The following is a 24,069-nucleotide window of genomic DNA, read 5'->3' as shown; positions in this document are numbered from 1 at the left end:
GTGATAGTATTACATTCTGATCTGCAGCTCCTGATTAACTTTGATCATGGTATGTATTGCCTAGAGGTTAGGGAGTGAAATGGCAAACACTTCGGGCTTTTGCACCATCTTGATAGCTATTCACATCGCCTGGTAAGCAAAGAACTGTGTGTAATAGAAAATTATTTAAGAACTCAACTTCTTTGTTTTTCCATTGCTGGCAATAGCACATTGTCTGTCAGGTTTTATTCCCAACCTGCTGTGCTATCCCTTTGTATTTGTTCTTGCTAATGCATCCTTCTTGTTCCTACTTCCCCCCCCCAGTATTTTTTCTTGATTTGGGGTGTGTGGGGGGTTGGTGTCATTGATGAGTGCATGCAGCCATACACTGCTCTCTGAGTATTCTTTTCTTTGCATGAGGATGGACTGTTTTAGAAACTTTTTTTTATAAACTTTCAGCTCACCTGAACTTTTCTTTGTCTTAGAATCCCTTCCCTATGACCCTATGTACCAACTCCTTGAGTTTATTTAAGTTTGCTTTTTTGAAGCCCACTGCTATTCTGCTTCTTTCATCCCTTTCTTTCCTTTCAATCACGAACTCTGTTATTTCACAGTAACTTTCATTATGGCTAGCTTCCATCTTCAGATTTTCAACTTGTTTCTCTTTACTAATCACATTAAAATCTGAAATAGTAGCCTGTTTGTACAAATGAAGTCTCCACATGCTCTTCTTGGTTGATGATCTGTTTTAGACCACTGTGGCACTTCACCCATTTAATTTACACACTGAAAAAGCTATACAGGTCTTCAGACTCTAAAACAATTATATGCAATATTGACATATATTTTACTATTTAGTATTCTAGTATTCTTTCCCCTTGTCCATTCTACGTGTCCTTGTTCCCTCCAATACTTTGCAATAACATTGTGTGTACTACAGGTCTAGATTTTTCCCTTTATTCCCCATGCTTTCAGCACTAGCTTTGACTCCCAGAGCTACATATAAACTGTCCCCATACAACACTCAGATCAAAACTTGTCCTGGCTATCATCAGAGGGATAAGCAGGTGGTATATGGATAGGAATGTGAAGTTCAGCATATTGCAATATGTCCCGTGTTCTGGGTAAAAAAACCCAAAAACAACGAGGGACTATTGTTGACATTTCAAAATACATCATCCTTGCAATTTTACATGCAGCCTAAGACGTTCAGTAATGTCAGCTATCTCACCTTATGTGTTTGATGACCTATAGCAATTCCCTACATTGTCTTTATGCAGGTTTCAGTCTCTCATATTATCTTTTATTTAAATAAATTAATTTTGAGGATTTTGTATTCTCAACAATGATCTGTGTGTTATATCCCATCTATGTCTTGCAGTTTACTTTCATGGAGAGCAGTTACTTTGCTAATGTCTGTGGATCTATATCCTCATCTCAGGAGCCACCTGCCCACCTGCTCTTTTTAGCCTTTTATCTTCAAGTCCTTTCAGTTCCCTGCATCAGGAAATATGATATTAGGAAATATAAAATTAGGAGAGACATTGAAGGGATATCCTCCTCAACATACATACCTATTCTTTATCTTCCCCACTCCGCCCCCACCCCCCCCCAAAAAAAAAAAAGTAACTCTAGTCTATGTGCAGTTGATTTTTCTTGCCTATCACTCAGAACGTTAGATTTGTTTGTGTAACATAATTTATTTTATTCTGGCTCATTTTTCCAAGTTGTCAAGATAATTTTCAATTTTAATCATGTTTGCAGAGCCAACAGATTTATGTCATCTTCAAAAACCAGAGCATGTTAATGAAGGCACCAAGTAATAATACCAAATGCAGGTAGTCCTACTGGACATAACCTTTCATTTTCATAACAAGGCACTGTCAACCACTCTGTGGTTATCCAAACACTGGTTTATTTGCCTTATTTAGCAGTTTTTTCTAGACCCATTTTCCTAGTTTGTTTGAAAAAAAAACACAAAACTGAGTATCTGTTACATAAGTGAATACTACTGTTTATGAGCTTTATGAGATATGTTCCTACTTATGAGATATGAACACAAATGAGCATATATTTGCAGAGATTTTAATTCTGAGTCTGAGTTGAGCTCAGGCTCAACTGTGCCCAGTCAAGCTTTCCAAATTATGTCTCTTTGATAATGGCAACTCAAATTGTCCGGTATACAAAGCTCTTAATTTCATAATGGCAAATGAGTTCTACCAGTATAAAACACAGTATCTATTTCAGTACCTGCCTAAAACCAGCATCTATTTCATCTGTGTGAAGCCAACATCAGAACAACAAGACCAACCCTAGCAATAGAATGAAAAATTAGAGAAATAAATTAATCTTGCAGCTAAGACCCAGGACAGATTTACACAACAGGTATTCAATTCCTGCCTCTTAGGCAAGATATAAAAGCATCATTTACATTAGTCCAAAAATGAGCAAACAGAATGATGCAAAGACAAGACCCTAGACTAGATTACCTCATTGGCCTGAAGCAATACAGCGATTGCCATTTCAACTAGTACATTAGACACTGAAATATCACTGAACAGGAAGCACACTAAAATGATACCAATCTGAAGCTGTCTTTGCTGTCAGTAGTTTACGAAGAACTTTCACATAATACCTAAAAATCTTCTTCAAACATTGCACTAGAAGAGCCAAAAGAGATTTTCTCTGCAAAGGAAGGGAAGAAGATTCTGCAAATCAAATTTGCTAGTCTACGGGGGTTGTCACTTATTGCTAGATTAAAAAGGAGCCACATAGAAGAGTCCTTCAAACTTTTTAGTGCAGGAATTTCTAAATAGAGATCCGAAAGGTGGAATTGCCTATTCACACATGTATTTTCTAGAGTTATCAGGATACAAAATCATATTAAAACACAACAGAATCTTCCACCACAAACACTTGCATTTATTGATATTTAAAATAATTACCAGATCTCTCGAGAAAAAACATTTATAATGCAAATTATAGCAGGGCAGGTAAGATGACTATCTGCAAATTTCTTACATGTATAATATTTATATTTTTAATGACTAGATAAAGACAAAAAGTATTTAAAGGTGAAGAATACCTGTTAGTAAGTCATATCCTAAAGATGATCACTCTGCCAATTAAGCTTGATTTATGGGATCTGAGTTTTCAAACACTGTTCAACCTGGCATTTCCACAGCTTTAAGACTCCTTCTAAAGCTCAACATGTATTTTAAAATAATTATTTATAAAATCTGTTTTGAGAAAGAATATTTTCAAAAAAAACCCCTCTAAACAGAATGCAACGTGTATGTGTCGGATTGCATTTAAGCAAGTATGAGAGAGAAAAATAATTTATCAACACATTTTCTCTCACTGTAATATCAAGGACTGAAACAATTAACCATATATTTATCACTGAAAAATTGTTAACTTACCTCCTTTCTAACTGTAGTTTAGACATTTTTTATTTAGAAACAGATTTCCTAAAATTTTAATCCTTTGCAAATCATATATAATGTTCACAAAGTTATGAGTCTCAGAAATGGTTGTGAAAGCAATCTGATATATAAAAGGAATAATGCAGAAAACCATAAAAGCAAAGTTTAGAACTGGTTGAAAAGTTCCCAAGGAGATAAATTTGTCAGAATCATGAATCAATGTTGATTCATGAAATATTTTCTAGTTTCTTGGTCTGGGCTTCTATGCAATTGTTCATAGGAATCATCAGAATTCATCCACATTTCCTGGTAGACTTCTGGAGGTGTTGGAGATGTGGATCCTTAAAACCTTCTTTCAAACGCAGCAAGTGTAACTAGGACACAGTTCCCAGTACTCTCACAGGAGTACTGAAAACCCCAGGGATCCTGGGGACAGACACCTGCAAAGGGACACAGAAAGAACACCAATGCACAGAGGAGTTGGAAAGGCTCCCAAGGAGCATACTTCATTTCAGAAACTCCACAGGTCATTGTTTGAAAAATAAATGACAAAATCAAGACAAGTGAGGGATGTGTAGGAAAAAAAAAAAAAAGAAAAAAAATAAGAACTAGGACAGCTGGTGGCAATTCTGGCTGATAGAACAAACTCCATTTTTCCAAACATTCTAATTTGGCATTGGAACAGGAACATGGGGCCATACTGCACAGCCTGTTATTTATGCAATACAGTTACTGTTTTTTTTTTTTTTTTTGACCATTAGATATGATGGAACTTGCTGTTTTCATGTTTTTTCCTGTGTTTTCTTTTAGGAGGACATTCCCCACAAAGATAGAAATGTTTAGCCCAACCCTTCCTGCATGTTAGTCATAAATAAGCAGTACATTTAGATGCTAGACATAACTTTATTGAGAAATCTGTTTCACATAAGATGTGCATACATCAGTGTTCATGGACAACAGCAGACCAGTTTCCTCGTAAAAGTGATTTTTTTTCCCAATAGCTATTTACATTTGCTGTTGCTGAGGGGTGGTGTCTAAATACAAAATCTTAAATATTTGTTTGATGAAAACACCCCAAAGTAGTACCATAACTCAATACTATGCATTCATAATGACAAAGTCTTATACACTGAAGCATTATGCAGAAGATATGAAATTACTTTTAAATTCTTGTATAGCACCAGTTATTGTCATAGAATAAAAATAATATTTTCTAGGTGTAGTAGATGCTTTAAATACTGATAAAACTATTAGAAATATATGAATTAACATGTGTGCAAAATATAAATGCTAAGTAAATCCATAAAGGCAATTTCAACAGTTTGGCAACTATATAAAATGCATCTATTAAGATCATGTTATCAAGTTTTGTGGAGTTCTTTGCATTAGTAAAGCTTATGCTACTTCAGATTTTACTGTCTTTCAAAGGCAAGGCGTGGCTTTAAGTAAATGAGGCATTTTTGATTGAGAAAAAGCAAATAACTAAAAATCCAAATCATTAAAATAAATGCATATAGATCAAATATGTGAACTTATTTGTGAAGATAAGGTTATCATTACATTCTTAAATTGCTGCATTATATAAAGATAGGAGGTAATGATTAAATGTTTTCACATTTGGCAATTTTTAGAGAAATATTATTTAAATTTATTAAAATAGCAACACATTTTACTTCCTTAAGGGTAAGTAGAAATATTACAATTAATGACATGCTAAACCTACATATAGTAAGTAACAAAATAAATAATCTTAGAAGTAGAACAAATGCAAGAAACTCCTGTTGAAGATTGAGTTCTCCAGTGTTTAAACCAGTAAGAGCACAAAAGTTAGTTTGGTGTTAATATATTAGTAGGAAAAAGTAACTGAGGTATTTAATGGAAAGTACGGACATACCTTGTGTTTGACTGAGAAAGATGAGAAGCAGAAGGCCTGTGATGGTATATATTGCCATTATTGATAAGAGAAAAGGGGAAGCTTTTCTCTTAAACACTGAAAGAGCTACAATTTCACATGTGCACATGCATTTCTGTCAAATACAATAGTACATTTTATAAAATACTACAGATGCGCACATTTCCATTTCCTACATATTTATCTTTCTCCAGCACCAAAACATGCCAAGACAGTTAGTTCTTATCTGCTCTTCCCAAAATGTATTTTTCCTTATTTTTTTAAATACAGTTCTAGCAAATCACTGTCAGGACAGAGCTTGTTTTCTGTTTCTCACCCTTTCCCACTTCTCATTCAATACTACCATTGTTTCCTCTGGTAGAAATACTTGTACTTTTAATTAATTTGTAGGCTTAAAGGCTTGACCTTGCACAAACCTGGGTAGCTCAACAAACTTTCTATCTATAACATCACATTTCATTGCCATTTAGAAGGTCTTGTAAGTACAAGCTCTATAAATAGGTTAGCACCAAAATTTTACAAGATGCAGATCCAATTTTCTTACAGTTATCTTGTATTTAATGCTGCTGGAGCACGGCAATCTACAAGAGCAACCTCAGGAGCAAAAGCCATAATCAATATGCCCACATACATACACACACAATTAGCAAAGTGATTCTTGTATCAAATACAGAAAAAAAGCAATTTCACATTTGCTCTTTTCACAAGACCATGGAGGAAGAAGCAAAGCAACAAAGTGGTAAGATTTAGATTCAGATCTTACTTTCATATGGAAACAGGTTAGTTTAACGACAGTAAAATTAAACAAACAATAAATGTTACAGCATGGCATTCCTCTCCTTCCTTAGAAGGCCTGAAGAAAAAGCCAATTATTTAAGCCAAGTATAGTTTTATAATACACAACATAAAAGCAAGTCCCATCAACAGTCAACAGATAATAGAGGATCTGTGTCCCTGAATTATATGCACACTGTGACAGGATACAAATGTACTATGTTTATATAAAAATATATTCAACATTTAATGAATCATACTCTAAACTCTCCTAGGCCAACAGGACACAACAGGGGATGGAAGTATAACTTGTTTCCACAGTACTTTTCAGATATTTGTCTGTGGGCTAATTATTTTTTTATGCTAAAGAACAGTGACAAAATTAGTCTCTTTACTTTTAGGCTTTGATCTGTCATCCAGTTGCCAAGGAATCAAATCTTGTTAGTCAGCATTTTACTATTTCATGTTAAGAAATATATCCATTTCAAATTGAGATAATATTTTAAGTCACTTTTACGTTTTTGCTTGGGAATTGGTTCAGGAGATAAAGTCCTGTTTTACAGACTACACTTGGAATAGAACAGCTAAAATGTAAATAGTTACTGAAATGTTGCCTTCATTCTGCGCAGTGTGTCCTGAATTTTTCGAGAATGTTTTTCTGCTGGTATCTGATGGAAGTTGGCACAGTTGTCAGCTGCCAAAGCAGAAATGTCTGCATCTTTAAAATGAGTTATTCTTTGTCTGAGGTAAGACTGGAGCTTGAAATCTGGTGTAAAAGTATAAGGATTCTCTTGAAATGCATGAACTTGGCTCACAACTTTTGCGATATTTCTTGAAAGAAAATAGGGTAAAAAAGATTAGTTTGTTTTGCTTCTGACAGAAGAAAAAAATTTGAAGGAAATTCAAAAGCATTGAGCATTTACTTATATTTAAGTAAATATTAAGTATCTGTCCACTTAGATGTCAAAATGGCTGAAATTATTTAAATTGCTAGATGGAAAATCTTGTGTTAGCTCTCATTATCTCATTAGACAACATCTTATTTTACAAAGTTAGGTGATGTAAATATATAGTTAAAATAATTACCTAAGTTTAGTCCACTTGTGAGCTCCATTTGTCATTGTGAATCCTCCAGTTTCAAGTTGTTGGACATGCATAGCCAAAACATGGGCTGATGGAATTGTTGGAAGTGTTTTGAATCTTTCTCCTTCCATCAAACACAAACTGTCACTTTTTAAAAACACCTAGTGTAAAAGCATACACAGATAAATGTTTTGATAAGTATCAGGGTAGGCTTTATAAGATCTCCACTTCATGTGCTTACCACAACGTTCCTATTTTTCATAAATTTTTAACTGTTGGTATTGAAGACAACACTTTGAACTAATCTATTGGCCAACATTTTGAAATACAGAAATAAGGAAGTAACTTTAATCAAAAATATGTATACAATGTTTAATTGTTCTGATTCACAGCCAGAATTGCATTTTAGAATTTCTACCTGATTTTGAATCAGATAGATCAATAATATAACGCCTATGATAAAATAAACACTTAAGATTTTTCAAAACAGATTACATCCACAAAAATCCTGCCCAAATCCTCAGAAGTAATTCCTTAGATTGCTTTGAAACGACTTTCTTGTATCCTGTGTGATTAAGAATCATTTCTGAGAAAAACTGAGGTGAAAATGTAAACTTAGACCAAGAGCCAACAGTCCCTGAACAAGTTAAAATCTCCTTCATAATGCAAAATACTAATTTTGTCTTTCATCCTGCAGAAGCACCCATTTAGTCAGATATTGAATATTCTTCAACCCCATAGAAGTATTGTATGTTAAAGACTTTATACTGTACCTCAACAGCCTTGAGTTCTTCCATTATTTCAGCTACTTTTGCAGGTAGAATTTTCCAGGCCTTACAATAAAACAAAATACATTGTTTTTTTGTATTAATATCTATATTGGAACAAGATTATGTTAAGCAAAATAGTTACAATAGAGAGCCCCAGACTTACTGGTAACTGTCGTACAATAAGATTTTCCAAGCCTGCTAGGATTTGCATTGCGGTGGCAAAATTTCTTTGTTCATAGCAAGATTTTGCTATAAGAAGAAATTTTGATAACAAGCTCACCTGCAGCTGGAAAAAAAAAAAAAAAAGAAGATATACCTTTTTTTTTTTCAGTTCATGTGAACTTGGAAGCTATCAAATTAAGTCAATTGCTAGCAAAATGCTTCATCGGTACATTGCCTCAGTTTGGAATTAGAAATTAGCCTTAATGATTTCATGGCAATGAAGTACCCTTTCAAGTACTGGATGATGCTAAGCCATGCCCAGGGTTTACTGTTGTTAATTTCTTGATTTTATTGCTCTTACAAGGCTGAAAAGAGGCACTAGAAGAAAACAGCAGAGGGAAAAAAGGACTAGCAACACTGCTCATTGAAATATGTTTACATACAGTGTCTGCTAACTGATCACTTATGTTTAAAAGTTGTCAAAACATGCAGATTTTAACCAAAACTATATGACCAACCAAACTATACTTTCTGTTAGAAAAATATATTGTGAATATATTCCACCAGGATTTGTTTACGACATTTGTTTAAATTGTCCACATCACATAGATATTTTGAGAAATGTGATAAATAGGGAAGCCCAATTAAAACCCAATAAATAATCAAACAGAAAGAGTGATAAGGGAATTGAGATGTTTGGGCTCCAAACTCCCAGAGATAAAAATAAAGTAAAATAATTGTGAGCAGATGCAGACTCATGTTTTTCACAGTGGTTAGAAAGGAATCAACTGGCAGCTCCCCATTACGAATAGACACATATTCCCTAAGATATTATTCCAGGACTCAGTTCAGAAGTCAAAGTACTAATCAAGTTTGAAGAGTGACTTTCTGTCAAACTATCAAGAGGTATATAAGCAATATGCACAGTTCTGAAATTTTAGTTAATCACAAGATTTAACAACTGTTGGTTTTGAAAAAAGTAAGATCTGCATAGACATAAAAATCTAATAGCAATCGAATTACTTCTGAAATATACGACTACATAAATCTACAAAGTGACTGAAAATAAGAAAATTAAATTAAAAGAAAAAAAGAGAGAGGTATCTTCTTTCAGATTTTATCAGAATTATTGACTGTAGTAACATATCCCTTCACCACAAAGTTTTTCTTTTTTTCTGTCTCAGAGGTCTCTTATGGAAGTCAGACAACTCTTTCTCCTCAGGCAACCCATTTCTCATGTTCTATTAGGTTTTAACAACTGCTACTACAAAACATCTAAAACATCAAACAGACCCTCTTAATGACAGTAAACTAAGCTGTTAACTGCACAGGTGTATTTCAGAACACTTCTTTCAGGTTGTCTACATAGCATTATATATTAACGTATGCATATATATTAACAAATAAGTGTTTCATAATTAATAATACAATAAACAACGATGAACCTTAGATGTGTGACATGTTACAATTTCAGCAGCAACCCAGGTACTGATACTGTCTGCATTTCTCAGTAATTGTAGAAGGTACTGGTCCTGTATGCACTTCGATAGAAACAGATTACAGACTTTAAATGAAACTTCCTCAGCAGAAACAGCTCTATGGAAAGGGTGGAAGAAAAGAAAAATAAGTCATGTTGACTTTGTTTTTTCAAGGAAAATCTTGATTGTGAAGGTAAGGTGCCAACTTCTAACCATTTAAAATAATTTTGCAGTGCCTGCAGTTCTGACTTTATAACTTTTTACAATGTACTTGGGAGCTATGTTACTTTTTATAGAAGAAAGATAATCATATGTGTAATCATACGTATCATTGTATAATAATGTGATTACACAATAAACATATACAGTAGATATTTCTGTATATAAAGGCACCTTCACCCACTTATTACCAAATAAAACTGTTCAAGCAGAAAAAAACACCCTAACAAAATCACACCCAGTAAGCTTATTAAAAACTGCTGCCATTAAAGAAATTGAGCTGGATATATAGTGGTGCAACATTGTTTCCCAATGCCTGAACCTCAAATCAGTATAAATCAGCTGATTTATCCTCTGCCTTTCAACAATCTGTAACAAATGATCCTTAGAAAAGTCTACTACAGGTAATGTAATTAATAAGTACTAATTAGAAGCTAGCTGAATCCACTGAGTATATAAGAACTAGAGCATAAATCAAATATAATTGAGTCCATGTGGCCAGATGAAAACATTAATTATGATTTAGCAAATAAATTTAAATAGGTTGGTAACCATTCTACATTCTAACAACTATAGGAAACTACTTTTGTATCTATGAAGACCGATACTTTATTTACCTAGCAGTACAAAATGAACATTGCACTGGGAGGTTGTGGATTCTCTATCCATATTCAGAACCCTACTGCACACAAACCTCAAGCAACCTGCACCAACTGGCCTTGCTTAAGGCAGGGCTGGACATGCTGCAGTAAGTGATCCTGGGAAGTCTTTTCCCACCCTGTGATTCTATAGTGGTCATTTCTATGCATGCATGCACACACATGCATGTACATTATCAAGTAACCTGTTTCAGAAGCCACTATACCTTTTTTTCCCTTCCAAAAATAAAAAATCTCTGAAGCAACCCCAACAGCAATATTTAGGCCTGGCCCACTTTAGATTTCAAAGAAATCACCTTGCATATGTTAGAAATCATATATACATACATGTATAGGTACATGTATATATACATACATACGTAATGTCTCCTGAAATTCAAAAATATATGTAACCAGAATATCTACATATCTACTCAGCAAAAAAAAAAAAAAAAAGTATTTAAAATGTTTCTCTCTTCCCAGATATATTAAAGGTATAATAAGTTATCATGCATGAACATAATAGAGGGACAGTTAAAATAAGAAACTTACTTTTGGACAGGAACACATTTGTCTTTAACACCAAGTGCTCTTGAATTTAGAAAGTGTACTGGATGACATTTATGAAATAATTCCTAAACAAAAAGAACAAGATGTATCTGTTGTTAGATCTAGCAGTTCTTTTAAAATGCTAGGGGATAAAAACAGCAGTTTTTTTTTTTTATTCTTTGGTCTTTCTTCAGCAAATTGATCAGATGGATCACTGTCTAAGAATGGAATTAGCCATTCTATGTTTTACCACAGAGATTTCAAGACAAAAATGGAGTATTTTAATTCAAAGTGTAGTGAAATATTGGAAGCCTACTAAGCTTGAAATGGGGTGGAAAATGGTAGAGAAAGGAGTCTGAGCATATAACAAGAAGACAGATGTCATTTGTACTTCCAAGTAAACCTAATCCTTTGTACCTGTTGCAGTAATGTCAGCTGACAACAGAGCTGTTGTGCACTGTATTCTGTTAAAATATATGGTCCAACTTCATCTGCTTTAGCAAAGGAGACTGGGAATTCTTCTGTAAAACTGTTATAGCATGGCTTTGGCAAAACCGATGAAATAGTGTACAGTCGCTCCCTCTGATACTGTGCAATTGGTCCATTACCTTTGGAAAGTTTCCAGTTAAAGTTCTGTAAAAAAAAAATATGTAAAGCTACAACTTCTCTAAAGCCAACATTGTGTCTCCCCTTGATCTAACTTTCTGGAACATTTTGTTAAAGAAAGACCCTTTTGGCTGAAAAACTCTTCAGCTAATCTTCAGGGTTACACCAGACACTAATTGCTTTATTTACATTGCTATTTTAAGCAAATATAATACACAGAGGTAATGAATCTGAGCAGGAGGCTACTAGATCTGAATCAACAATTGGTATTTAAAACAAATTTCTGTGTATTCAAACTTGTTGCCATACAATGATATATATTCTGAAGTTTTATACGTGAGTCACACGCTAATATCGACAATGAAGAGTAAAAACTCCTCTCAAAATTTGGATTATCTAATCTATTATTACTGAAACAATTGACAGGGCACAATTAAGATAGAATCCAAATTTATACAACCGTGTAGGCTTTAGATAATTTCAAAAGAAAATTTAAAAGGGAGGTATATAAATATTACTAAATCAGGATCTAGACCCTAAGCTGGATTTTTACTGACAAAAAATAGTATATGGAAATGTGCTCCACATACTACAGTCCGTAGGACATACCTTCCTGAAAACATCTTCTGAGAGCTTTTTACACATGGAGTGCAGTGTTCTTCTGTCCTCCTCCCCTTCTTCGCATTTGTCCGTGCTGGAACACTGCTGAGCACTGCCATTTTTCCTGGCAGAAGCATCCTCAAGCAATGACAACAAGCGCTCACCATAGCCATTTAACGGAGCTACCTGTAAACGCAAAACAGGTTAACAGAAAATTGAACTCAATTTCTTGTAAATTATAAGCAAGAAAGAAAATACTTGTAGGATACAGGTTTGTCCAAAACCAGACATATTGACTATGGTTGTCAAAAATAGCACTGTCCAATTTTATACTTTACTGTAGTTGTAATTAGGACTTTTTTTTTTTTTTTTTTGGTAATAAGAGTCTTACATATACTGTAACTGACATTTTTTTTAGTTTTAATTTTAATTTTTTTTTTTACTCCTTAAAGATTGCACTGAAATTCTGGTTTACCTTGGAAGAAATAAATTCTTTTAGGGTACATAAAAGGTCTGCATTTGTTGCAAAATCTACACTGTAGCAGTCCTCAATCCAAGCCTGCAGGATGTAGAAACTGCGGTTACATATTTTGGTAAGTGATGTGGAAGGATCCAGGCTTGCACTGGTGAGAAGAAAAAGACACTTACTGCATCAGAATTTATATCCAATTCCAATTTAAAAATAAATGCTGGAAAAACTGCAAATATTATCTGGTATTGAGTGTACTATCTTAAATTCTTATGTTTCATGTTTCTAGAATCCATGACTCTGTGCAAACAAAGCTGTCATTGTACTTACTAACCAACACTGAGCAACTGGGAAAAACAAGACTCAGAATTCAGAAGATAAAAGATGACAGCATATTGCCAAATATAGCACTTGCTCTAATTTCACTCTCACATGCCAAGAGAATCTCATAAAAACAAACATCAAAAACTGAATTTAATTAAGTAGGCCTTTTCAGAAACATCTACTTGCTACTTGGGGGAAAAAATAGTTGTGTTTTGATAATATTTTTCATAGGAAATTACTGTACCTGGATAAAGTGCTGCTGATTCTATCAAGAAGAAACTGCAAAAAATCTTCTTGTGTGCAGAAATAGCGAAATGTGTAGAGAAACTGCTGTACATACCCTTCTAAGAATGCATTTCTGTGAAGCACAAGAAAAGCTTCAGACAAGCAAGAATGCAATTTCTTCTCGCATCAGAGTACAGCAACAGCAAAAATCGTCAAAACATCAAGAACTAACAGGGATTTCAAACTCTCAAGCTCTACAGAAAACTTTGATTTCTTTTTATTTTTACACGTGAATATTGTGATTGCCAACAGTAAAAGTATAATTTTTTTTTTAAAGTTTCTCCATTTTGAATCTTGTGGAAAACCTCTGATGTTTCTACTATCATCAAAAATTACATTCTGAATAGTACAGAAGAACATACTTAATTTTATTGCTTCTATAATCTCATTTGATGCCATTAAAAATTTATTTTCCATGATAACAGTACAAAATGTACATATTTTAAAGAAGAAAATGTTTTCCGTAGCTCTGATTAGAGCAGCAGCTTCTTTAACAACTGAACATGCTTATTATATACCCATTAGAAATGATAGTATTACATATGTGTGTGTGTATATATATATATAAAAATATATATGTACATACATATATATACTCATAGATACCTTAAGACAAGTCAATTCCTGTGTCTACCTGATGGCTTACTGCAAACTAGAGAGTTTGAGTTTGCTGAATGTGGAAGCTTTGATTCCAAAACAATTTGTTCACTTTGTGCAAAATATTAACTACCAGAAATAGCAGTAACTGGCTCTAAGTGTCAGGACAAGCTGGGACTAGTGCACTTTGCTTACTCTTACTTGCCTCTAAACTTCCTCTACAATTTAAAATGCTGTATTTTATTTCCAGCTTTCAGAAATAGTGCTGCAATCTTGCATCTTTCTGACTGCTCAAAATGGATGAAAATATGAATTACAGGTTACCTGGTGTCTTTTGCTTTTAGAATCCTACAGTAGCACAAGACTGATGGAGTCTGTCAAGCAGTTTCTGTCTTCCATACCTGAGGTACCATTGCTGAGGTACCATAAAACAACACTTTAACCCAGCTGAGGGTTAAAAGACAACTTTGTCCTCACCTAAGCCCTGAGATAAGCTTGTATCTTGATAATTCCCAAAGTCTGGGTCAGAAATCTATAAAGCAAAATCTATAGATTTTCATATCCAAACCCTATTAGTAAGAACGATTGAATTATATGTTCTGAAGAATTATTAAACTGGTGGCAATAACATAAAGCCACGAATCCATGGCAACTATCAGAGCTAAACTTCAAGTAAGTAAAGGATAAAAGAACTGTAAAGTTATTAGTTTTTGATTTATTATCAATTGCTTGAGTTTTAATCAAATCCAGACTTAGTAATTTGGCTTATTTCTTATCAGACTGTCTTTTACCATTTCCATGCCCATTTCTGCAAATAAGTGTGCATAGAAATAACATTGAACTTGAAAGCAGAAAGGAAAATTTATGCAATGCTTTTTAACCAAGATTTATCCCAGACACTATATCTTTTTTAAAATTAATAAATATGACTCATCGCACTCCCAATTAATGATGTACAAAATGTACCATACCTAGAATATAAGTAAGCCATTAAACCAAGTGGTGTCCCAGCCTGCAGAACTCTTATTCCATTTTGATTATTGCATTTATGTTTCTCTGTATTATAGTAAACAAGCAATGTTGACTCATCTGTGGGTGCCACATCCATGGTGTCAGTTCTCCTGTTGTGAATGACTGTAGGAAGCACACAGGATTCCACACCCCATTGTTCTGCATACATGATCTGCTCAGAGAGGCAAACCCATGCAAAATTAAAGGGAAAATGATCAGGAAAATCCATGCAAGGTGTGCTCTACTCAATCTAAAGCCAAACCACATTTTATACAATTTTTCTTTTTAAACACCGCAACTAGCAACGACCCTTAATCATTCTTTCAAATCTTCCTTAATTCGGCACTTTGACAACAACCACTTCACAGCTCATACATTGACTGAAGTGGACAATGACACTAATACAGTATAGAAATTACAAATAAAACCAAATCAAAATAAAGTCTGACTTGCCTGCACATATTTCTTCACCAGTTCAAGAAACTGCACCTTTGATTTCATCTCCTGTAGCTGTCCTCTCAATTTGGGCAACATAGATCTAGTTTCAAGACCTTTGGATTGAAAACACACAAAGCGTACAAACATCAATTATTCTGATATACAGGGAAAAATCCTTAAATGACATAACTATGCACCCATTTCATTACTGACAATTTGCTGTACTCTTACCTTTGCTTCTTCTTTCTTTCTGCAATAGTTTCTGGTAAAACTGTATGGTCTTTCTGTAATTTTTTGTCTCCATCATTAGCAATTGTTCTAGCTCCTATTTAAAGAGAAAAAGGATTCTGATCATAATGGTAAATACAAAGTTCTGGTAGGAAAGTAAAGTTTTAGTGTAGTTATTTTTGTACAAAAAAGCGAACATCCAAACAGACAAGAATATGCTATTAGCCAAGAAGAATTGCCTTTCACACCTGCACTTAGAGGCAAATTACAGAAAACATCACCTTCCCCAGGAAAGTAATAGTTATGTGACAGTTCTACGTTATGAACTGCAGTTAGTCTGTGTATGATGAGACAACATTGAAGTTTGTCTTAATCCATTTATATCAATATGCCTTGATTTATAATCGCACTTATCTGGTTGTTTTCAAGGACTTTTTTTTTTTTTTTTTTTTTTTAAATTGACACTCAGCAAGAATCCAGAACTAAAACTGATGAGTTCTTAAGTTAGTGTACACCCCAGAAATGCTCTGTTAAGCAGCTGGCCTATGTTTGCAGCAAGAACCAAATGTTTCACTGAAAGCTATCGTTTCCAAACCAGTATGGTTACATTATATTACGCATCAAAGTCAGAAGGCAGCCAGGAGAGCTGCTTTACAAAGGATGCCTCAATTTTGAAGCTCAGTTCAGTTTAGATATTTTATATTTATGTGTTCTATATAATTATAATAAAAACTAATTTTCTCTTAAGTTATATGACTTAAGCAATGAATAGAAATGAAAGTAATCATACTCATCACAGTTTATCAAGTTAATGTAAACATTTATATTTGTTTGTATATCAAAGATTTCACTTTTTGCTAGCCAATGAAAATGGGGCATCCATATTGAAAGCTTCAGATTTATTATGAAACAACTAACACAGTGTGTGTTGTCGTTTTTGAAAGTGGTGGCTTTTGCACTTGTGTCCTAAGTAAACTACCAATGACCCAATTACATGAAACAGCATTTCAAATGGAATAAGTTTACTAAATGCAGCAGACAGAACTCCCACAAGCAGAGTGATCAAAAAACACATAGCTCAGAGCTAACATATCAAACAACAGACTGTTAAATAGGTTAGCTTTAATGGGATGGACTTACTGGAAATTAATTTGAGTTTGAGAAAAATCTGTCACTGTTTTTCACAAAAGCTCAAAAGGCTTAACAACATAGTTCATTAGTAGCAAGTCACAAAAGCCCTGTGGATTTTTAAAAGAATTACCATTACACAGTCACCATGTAGAGAAGAGTGGAAGTGCAGAAAAGCTATTATCTAGATTCTGAATCAAAGACAGCTTGATTTACTTAAAGGTTTGTTTTCATTTCATCAGTTAAAGTGAAAACAAGTTGATTACAAGAATATAATCACAGAAAGAGACTCAGAGTGGCTATTTTCTGATGTTTGGAATCTAATAGGTATTTTAGGAAGTGGCTTGTCCCTTAAATAATTTTAGATGAGTAGCAATGAAGTCAGAAGCAAAAGACACGTTAATTCCCAGTCCATTCTAGAATATCTTCCATTTTAGGTCTAGAATATAAACATTTTTGATGAACTCTTATATTCAGTTGTTATTTGATGACGTTCTGCATCCTCTGAAGAGCATTTAACTCGTCAGGACACTTTTCTAAGTCTAAGTCTTTTCTAAGTCTAAGGAACGAAATAATGATTGATTTTGTTTCACTGGGAAATTTACAAATTCCAAACTATCCATGAAACAGGACTTTTTACATGCTGAGGAGTAGCTTCCCCAAAGGATACAGAATATTGGCAGATGGGAAAGGAAAAGAGAAAAAGAATGGTAAAGGGAAAACTGTGGACAGAATATGCAAAGCTTTTGCTAGAAACCTTGTAGTCATTGTCTGGATGCAGAGAAGTTTGGCAGAGACTGACAAGTAGCTTATGAGATCTAGAGAGAGAACTGAAACTCAGTGTGGGCAAACAGGATAAGGGTGAAGGCTTGGGGCTGCAAGAGAACTGCAAGCAAGCTTATCAGAGTACAGAAAAAACCTTCTAATTGTGAGGGCTGAGCTGGACTTTCCCCTGGAGAAATGGCAGCCCTGGCAGTTGCCTCCTGTTCTTGCTCTAGTGCAAGGACTTGAACTTGTTTGCCTGGATGTGTCCTGTGCCAGGGGGCAAAACCAGCAGCTCCTGGACCAGAGGTGATGGGAGGCAGGGGACAAGCACTTAGCTTGTGTAAGGAGCAATACAGATGTGGGGGAGGATGCATAAGGAAAGTGACAACAGGTTGCAAACTTCTAAGAGAACTAAGCAAGCCCAAAGCTATTTATGTGAATTTGAATAAAAATTAAACTAACTTTTCTAAATTAAGATGAACCTTTGCTGAACCTTAGAACTGCAAGGAACTATCTGATAAATGCTTACACAGTAAAACATTAATAATCATTATGACAGCTGAAAGTGTCACCTTTGATCCATAGATATTTTACTTTTTGTGCTAGTTACTTCACATTTGTTCTAAACAGAAGGGTAAGTATTACCACTTTTTTGAATCATATTAGCTGATGAATCCCATTGTTAATATTGTTCATATAACAAATGTATTTGACTTTTTATATTTAATTAAATCATAACCTATTTAAGGTGCAGGCAGTATTCAACAGGTTCGAGCAGAATAATAGAAATGTTAGTTATTTTTATGGCATTTGATTCTGTCATAAATGAAATTATACCAAATAATATGTTCTGGCAATTAGCGTTTCTCTCAACCTGATTTTATCAAACCTACTTACAGGTATTCAAATTAAAATAAATACATAAGCAAATTTAATTGCATTTAGTTTTAGAGGGTGAATAATAAAAAAAAACATTCAAATGATTCAATATCTATTGGAGAGATAAGACTATTAATAAGATATATGTTTCCAAAACTGTATTTTTTTGTGTGGTTAAACTCTCATTAAGTACTCAATTACTGTTGCAGACAAGAACAAATGAACTGAACAAATAAACCTATCCTTATCACAGGGTAGTGCCACTAAGTCAGGACAACTGTAGTCATGCCCAAATGACTAATAAGAAATTCACTCTTTGAAATAGAACCCCTAAACACTGATTTAGCACACTTCGCTGCAGAGCTGTAGAATCAGATCAACTTTATTGTTGACCTTTTAAAAACACAGCAAGGAAGCAAGACTGTCAGCAACCTGGGACAAAAAATAGGTTGATATAATCCTTGCCAGGTAATGAGAATTAGACTACAGATAATGTGAGATGTTTTCTGAAACAAAAATGGTTAACAGATGACGAGGAAGGAGAGGCTGGAGACAAACAGCTCTACCTTACAAGACAGGTAGAAATTTCCTCCAGCAACTCAAACCACCTTCCTGCTCAAACAAATCACTTATCAGCCTTCCTTTGGACTTTGTAGTCCTTCTGGCCTGGATATGAGACATGTTGCTAGACATGTCTGCTAGATTTTACAGTAGAAAATCAGCTACTAAATACTAAAATAATTGGTTTTTTTTAAGCTCCCCATGTTAGTTTTCACATTGAGTCTAATTCTATTTTCTCAGTATTTTGGTTCAGATAGTGCGTCATTCCCCTTGAAATTTACACAGCACTTATTCGATGTTTACACACAGTTAACCGTTAACATTTATGAAGTGTTAATGACCCCATTTATTTTCTAAATAACTTGTGCTCCAAGTATAATATGTATAAATACTCATATTATCAAATAAAACTAGCTGAAAACACTTAGCTGTACAAATACAGCTGTTAGCTACATTGGTACATAAGTACAATACACAAGGACTCATAAATGCTAAATCCTACCCCTATCAACCATACCAGCAACATCCATTGTTCAAAATGAAGTATGAACTGAAGTCTTTGTCAGCTATTGGTATGGAAATTAAAGTCATGCCATATATTTTCACAGTTGATTTGTAGTGGTTGGTTTGATGAATCGGGCAGCAAAGAGAGGGCAGAAAGAAGCCGGGGAGAGCTGCACTTCACCCACATATTCATAACTGATTGGCTTACAGCTAAGAATCATGGTCTCCTGTCTGCTGCAATAGCAGAAAAGAAAACCCATAAATCTCAGTTTCATATTTCTTTCACTATTTTATATATAGACTAGTCAAAACTTGTAACATCCATGACTGATAGAGTTTGAAAAAATAGCAGAATTTTATGAAGCTTTTCTTTGCTCAGGTTAAATGCTAAGGGTTTAACATTTGGAGCAATTGGAGCATTATGACTCTGTGTTTTTATTTTAAATACACCGGGTTTCACAGAAAGTCAGTGTTGTAGTAACGCCAGCAGAAAGATCAATAAATTTATTATTGATACTGTGGTAGTAAAAGAAAAAAATATTTGTTGCGAACAAGAAGTAGCTGACAAATTATCCTCTGTTGAATTTGTAGTAACAAGACCTTTAAAAAGCACTTTAATAAAAGATTATGCAAAAGAACATTTAATACAATATTATAAAAATATTCAGGTATATAATCTTAAAGATATTCTACTATACCAAGACCTTTTTATATAAACAGTACAACAGAGTCAGTATTTAAAAGAAGAAAGTGGGGTTGAAATCACTATAATGCAACAAATTTAATCATACTTTTAACCAGCAAGTAAAGAGGGATCTTAATGATTTTAAATCAATGTACTCACCACTTTTTTAGCATCTATATTTTGTGACTCACTTGATTTCTGCTTTCCAAGATTTTTCATGTAACTATGAACTTCTGAATCAAAACATTCAGCTCCATAAAATGCACTGCTCCAACCCGGACTACAGCCATGAAAGTCAGGTAGATTTGGAGGCACAAGGTAGTTGTTTCCAGCTGTCTTTATCATGGTCTTTTCCTGTGGCTCTACATTTTCCTCTGCAAAGTCTGGACCAGTATGACAGCCATTGCTTTGAAAACATTGTCCTTCTTTTTCTATAGGGGTAGTATTTTGCAGCCTTGATTCTTTTTTGAAATTATCTGAAGGCGTCCCATCAAAATTCATCTCAGCTAATGACGTATTTATCATAAGCTCATCCTTCATGTCAAAGGTTGCTTCCCCTTCTCCTAGAGGGAGTGTAGAGGTGGGGGGAGAAATAATGGTCACGCTGTAATGCATGCTTTGTTAAATTTAAACACTACACATACAAAATGCAGTCATGAGACTACCTATGCCCTCTAACAGTGTTACATATCTATTTTGGCTCTGTGCTTTCTTCTTCTCAACTGCGTGTTGTAAAGTGTTAAAGGTTAAAGACATTTCAGAATGATTAAGTTTTGGTCAGTAAGTTTCTGAAAATTAGAAAATACATTCCGCATACGTAGAACAAGCATTTAATAAAAGCACAGTACAGAAAATTCTAAACAAAAATCAAATATCAGACCTGTGTACACATTAGAAAAAGCTTGGCTCTTGAGGTCCTTTTCATCTATAGGTCTTGAGCTTTTATTCCATACATAGATGGCAAGAGTATTTGACACAGCCAAAGGGGACACATTAAACTTTCTACTCATTCCCTTGGGCTATGATGGGACTTCTATGCAGTTATAACAGCTACTACCAAATGTAAGGGATTGAGGTGACAGTCAAAGAAAACTTGGTATGATTCTGACAGGTGCTTTTATGCCTGCCACAAGTCTCTCTTTTCACTTGAGAAATCCTCCAGGGCTTGGATATGCCAGACTTGGAGTCAAATGGACCTGAATTACTGGTGCAAAGAAGTCACATACCCCATGGGAAAGTCTGGCTCTACATTTGCACTCACTCTGAGCCAAAATAGAAAATTGTAACAGAGCATAACAGCAGACAAGTGCAAACTTACAAATTGACGTTATGCCATAAAAGTTAAGTGACAGTAGGGGGATAAGCTGTTCTGTAAACTATCTAACTTTGCTCAAAACAGAGAAGTAACAAAGTTTAAAAATAGATGGAATAATATGCACTTTATGTAAGAATTAATGGAAACATGCTGGAAAGGATATTTGGGACTCCTGAAATAGGCAACGTTTCATAATGTAAATTTACAGAAACAAATTGCATAACTGAGTCTGTGGCAGCTGCACAAAGCATGGCTTTTTTTTGTTTTTTTAATAAAACTGTTGAGATACCCAGAAATGTGCAGTAGTTTCTATTAAGGTTCCAGAAGCATAGCTCTTCAATGGTATTCCCTTGCCAACAACAGACATTATCTTCTTATTCTTCGAAACACTGCAGTTTATTACTATGTGTAGTTGCATATATACACATACTACCTTCACTTCTCTCTGTACTTTAAATATGTAACTGAGCTGAATCGCAATTTAATACGATATATTGTATAAAACTAAAGATGTCCAGCAAAGATCAATAATGTTGTAAACCACTGAGAACCTCACATAGAGTACTGCATACAGCCCCCTCTCTCAGGTTGAGCTAATCTTTCTTAAAAAGCGGCACACAGAAGTGCTGCTAGGGTTAACAAGGAAAAAGAAAATCCATTCTGATATTGTCATAAAAAGTAGTGACGGTCCAGTTTAGCAAAACAAAGACTAAGAGCAGATCTTTAAATATGCTGTTGTTTTTGTCCTTCTTCTAAGAATTCCTCAAGTATTTTTCTTCCATCTCTGTGAAATGCTATTAAAAAACCCACAACAACAACTCATACAATAGGAATCAAATACAAGCTGTCCTTGAATATACGAAGCCTAGAGAGGACAATGTTTGTTATAAAAATGGGATTTACCAGTCCCAGGTCAGACTCTAATTTAGTAACTGAAAGATGAAATATTTTGTAAATATTCAGTTACAAAGTATGCTGGAAAAAATGCAAAGCCCACTCTGAAGTAGTTCAAATAAACAATCCACTAATATAACCTCAACAACTGCCATGGAATGGTGTCTTGCAAACAAGTTTGTGTTCAGAAGGCAAAAATTCTGCATCACATGATATATTGATAAACAAATCAGTTGACCCATAGTTCCTTTTGCTATCTTTTAAAAAAAATTACTTCAGTGAATAGAATAGGGAAGTAAGTCATTGAGGAATTACCAGGAAGGAGGTAAAAACATCTACTGGATGAACACACGAAAACAACATGTAGCACTTAGGATTCAGGATTTTTTCAACAGTCACATCTTACTTTAGTAAATTAAAAAGGCATCCCCACACCCAATGACAGTTGGTCATACATAAGTTTCATATAAAAGACAACAGTTCCAAGGCATTGATAATGCTCAGATTCACTGATAAACTGAAGCACTGATTGTAAGTGCTAAGGTGAATATTTTCCTGAAAACCCACTGAAAGTGGCAATCTCTCCAAAACTGAGTCATTGATAGATTCCCAGCACACACAAAGATCTAGAAACACAAATTCCCTTCTCACCCTCTGTCTGATCGCTGCTTGCCAAAAAGCTGTCAGATTTCTTCAGATCTTGGAATATGCTGCCACGCTTTGAGTCATCTGCTTCAGCTATGCTGAAAATACATGAGGTTTCGGAAAAATAACATTTCATATCCTTATATATTTACATTAGGATAAAATGAGATTTTACAAATGTCCTTTGTCATCACATATGTGAAGGACTTCACTGCATTTAACTACCTCCTGAAGTTTGCATGTTCAGCTTCAGGCGTTATTTGACAAGAAAAAAATTACAAATGGACATTAAAGCATACTGAGTAAGTTGCAGAGATTTCCCTTTACAGCACCTAGCAAAATTCCAACAGAAATATCAGAACACATACACACAAGAGGCATAACTCTATACACAACTTATATCACGGACTACTGTAAAAGGTTTATCACTCAGGATTCACCCTCTAGATAACACTGTGACTGTAAGTCATCCCTAATAAGAATAATGATAATTTTAAGTCAAAGAAGGTAACAATTAAAAACCATTATATTCTTTAGCAGTGTCTGAAGAATACTAAGTAAGCAGTGTCTCCGAGATATCTGATATCAGTTTCAAAAGGTCATTCTTGAGTGTGAGCTAAAAGCTAGACCTCTATTTTTATAGTGAATAATACATTATTTCCTTTCCACTCCTGCTCTCAAAGACTTTGCTTTTCATTGGCAGTTGAAAGAGGATGACTTCTTCATATATCTCAGTAATTCAGTTACAACAGCTAAAGTTTCTCATGCCATAACATTCAACTCTGGGAATTAAGAACCTAACCTCCCACCAGTTTTCATGGCTTCTTAGAAATCTCAACCAAATGGAAAATGGGCCAGCAAGTTGGTGTCTGATATTTGGGTGTAGTCTATTATCCCTGAAACTTGCTGTAAAGCAAATATATCTTTTAACACTGATTTTTTTCTATACCATATTCACCAAGCTTCTTTGTCAAAACTTCCAGTTTGTAATTCCAGATCATGACAAAGAAAACATACGTAACTTCCACATATAAACACATTGCTGTTTACAATAGCCTTCAGTATTTTTTTTTGATAAAGTATACAACATTTGGATGCTGCAATAAAATGGGAATGATTTTTATTATTTTTCTGGCAGATAAGTCA

The 24,069-nt window shown here is 34.4% G+C and overlaps 1 protein-coding gene across 2 annotated transcripts in view; it reads right to left on the bottom strand.

The window, feature by feature from the left end:
• Positions 1 to 2,882: 2,882 nt before the first annotated feature.
• Positions 2,883 to 24,069, bottom strand: part of KNDC1 (kinase non-catalytic C-lobe domain containing 1) — a 61,191-nt gene continuing 40,004 nt past the window's right edge. The window contains exons 16-31 of one of the 2 annotated variants that reach the window (XM_035543494.2): positions 22,930 to 23,021; positions 20,229 to 20,632; positions 15,551 to 15,644; positions 15,335 to 15,432; positions 14,842 to 15,053; positions 13,233 to 13,346; positions 12,671 to 12,818; positions 12,205 to 12,381; positions 11,407 to 11,622; positions 10,993 to 11,075; positions 9,551 to 9,701; positions 8,107 to 8,229; positions 7,947 to 8,006; positions 7,177 to 7,334; positions 6,694 to 6,921; positions 3,263 to 3,844 (exon numbers count right to left, since the gene is read on the bottom strand). In XM_035543494.2, the coding sequence (XP_035399387.2) occupies positions 3,802 to 3,844; positions 6,694 to 6,921; positions 7,177 to 7,334; positions 7,947 to 8,006; positions 8,107 to 8,229; positions 9,551 to 9,701; positions 10,993 to 11,075; positions 11,407 to 11,622; positions 12,205 to 12,381; positions 12,671 to 12,818; positions 13,233 to 13,346; positions 14,842 to 15,053; positions 15,335 to 15,432; positions 15,551 to 15,644; positions 20,229 to 20,632; positions 22,930 to 23,021 (2,401 nt within the window). In that variant the 3' untranslated portion in view covers positions 3,263 to 3,801. Of the gene's footprint in view, positions 3,845 to 6,693; positions 6,922 to 7,176; positions 7,335 to 7,946; positions 8,007 to 8,106; positions 8,230 to 9,550; positions 9,702 to 10,992; positions 11,076 to 11,406; positions 11,623 to 12,204; positions 12,382 to 12,670; positions 12,819 to 13,232; positions 13,347 to 14,841; positions 15,054 to 15,334; positions 15,433 to 15,550; positions 15,645 to 20,228; positions 20,633 to 22,929; positions 23,022 to 24,069 lie in introns of both variants that reach the window. The other variant, XM_050712023.1, reaches the window with a different exon arrangement.

Source organism: Cygnus atratus, chromosome 7, assembly GCF_013377495.2.
Source record: "Cygnus atratus isolate AKBS03 ecotype Queensland, Australia chromosome 7, CAtr_DNAZoo_HiC_assembly, whole genome shotgun sequence".
NCBI classification, from domain to species: Eukaryota; Metazoa; Chordata; class Aves; order Anseriformes; family Anatidae; genus Cygnus; species Cygnus atratus.
This window is presented reverse-complemented; position numbering and strand designations above follow the sequence as displayed.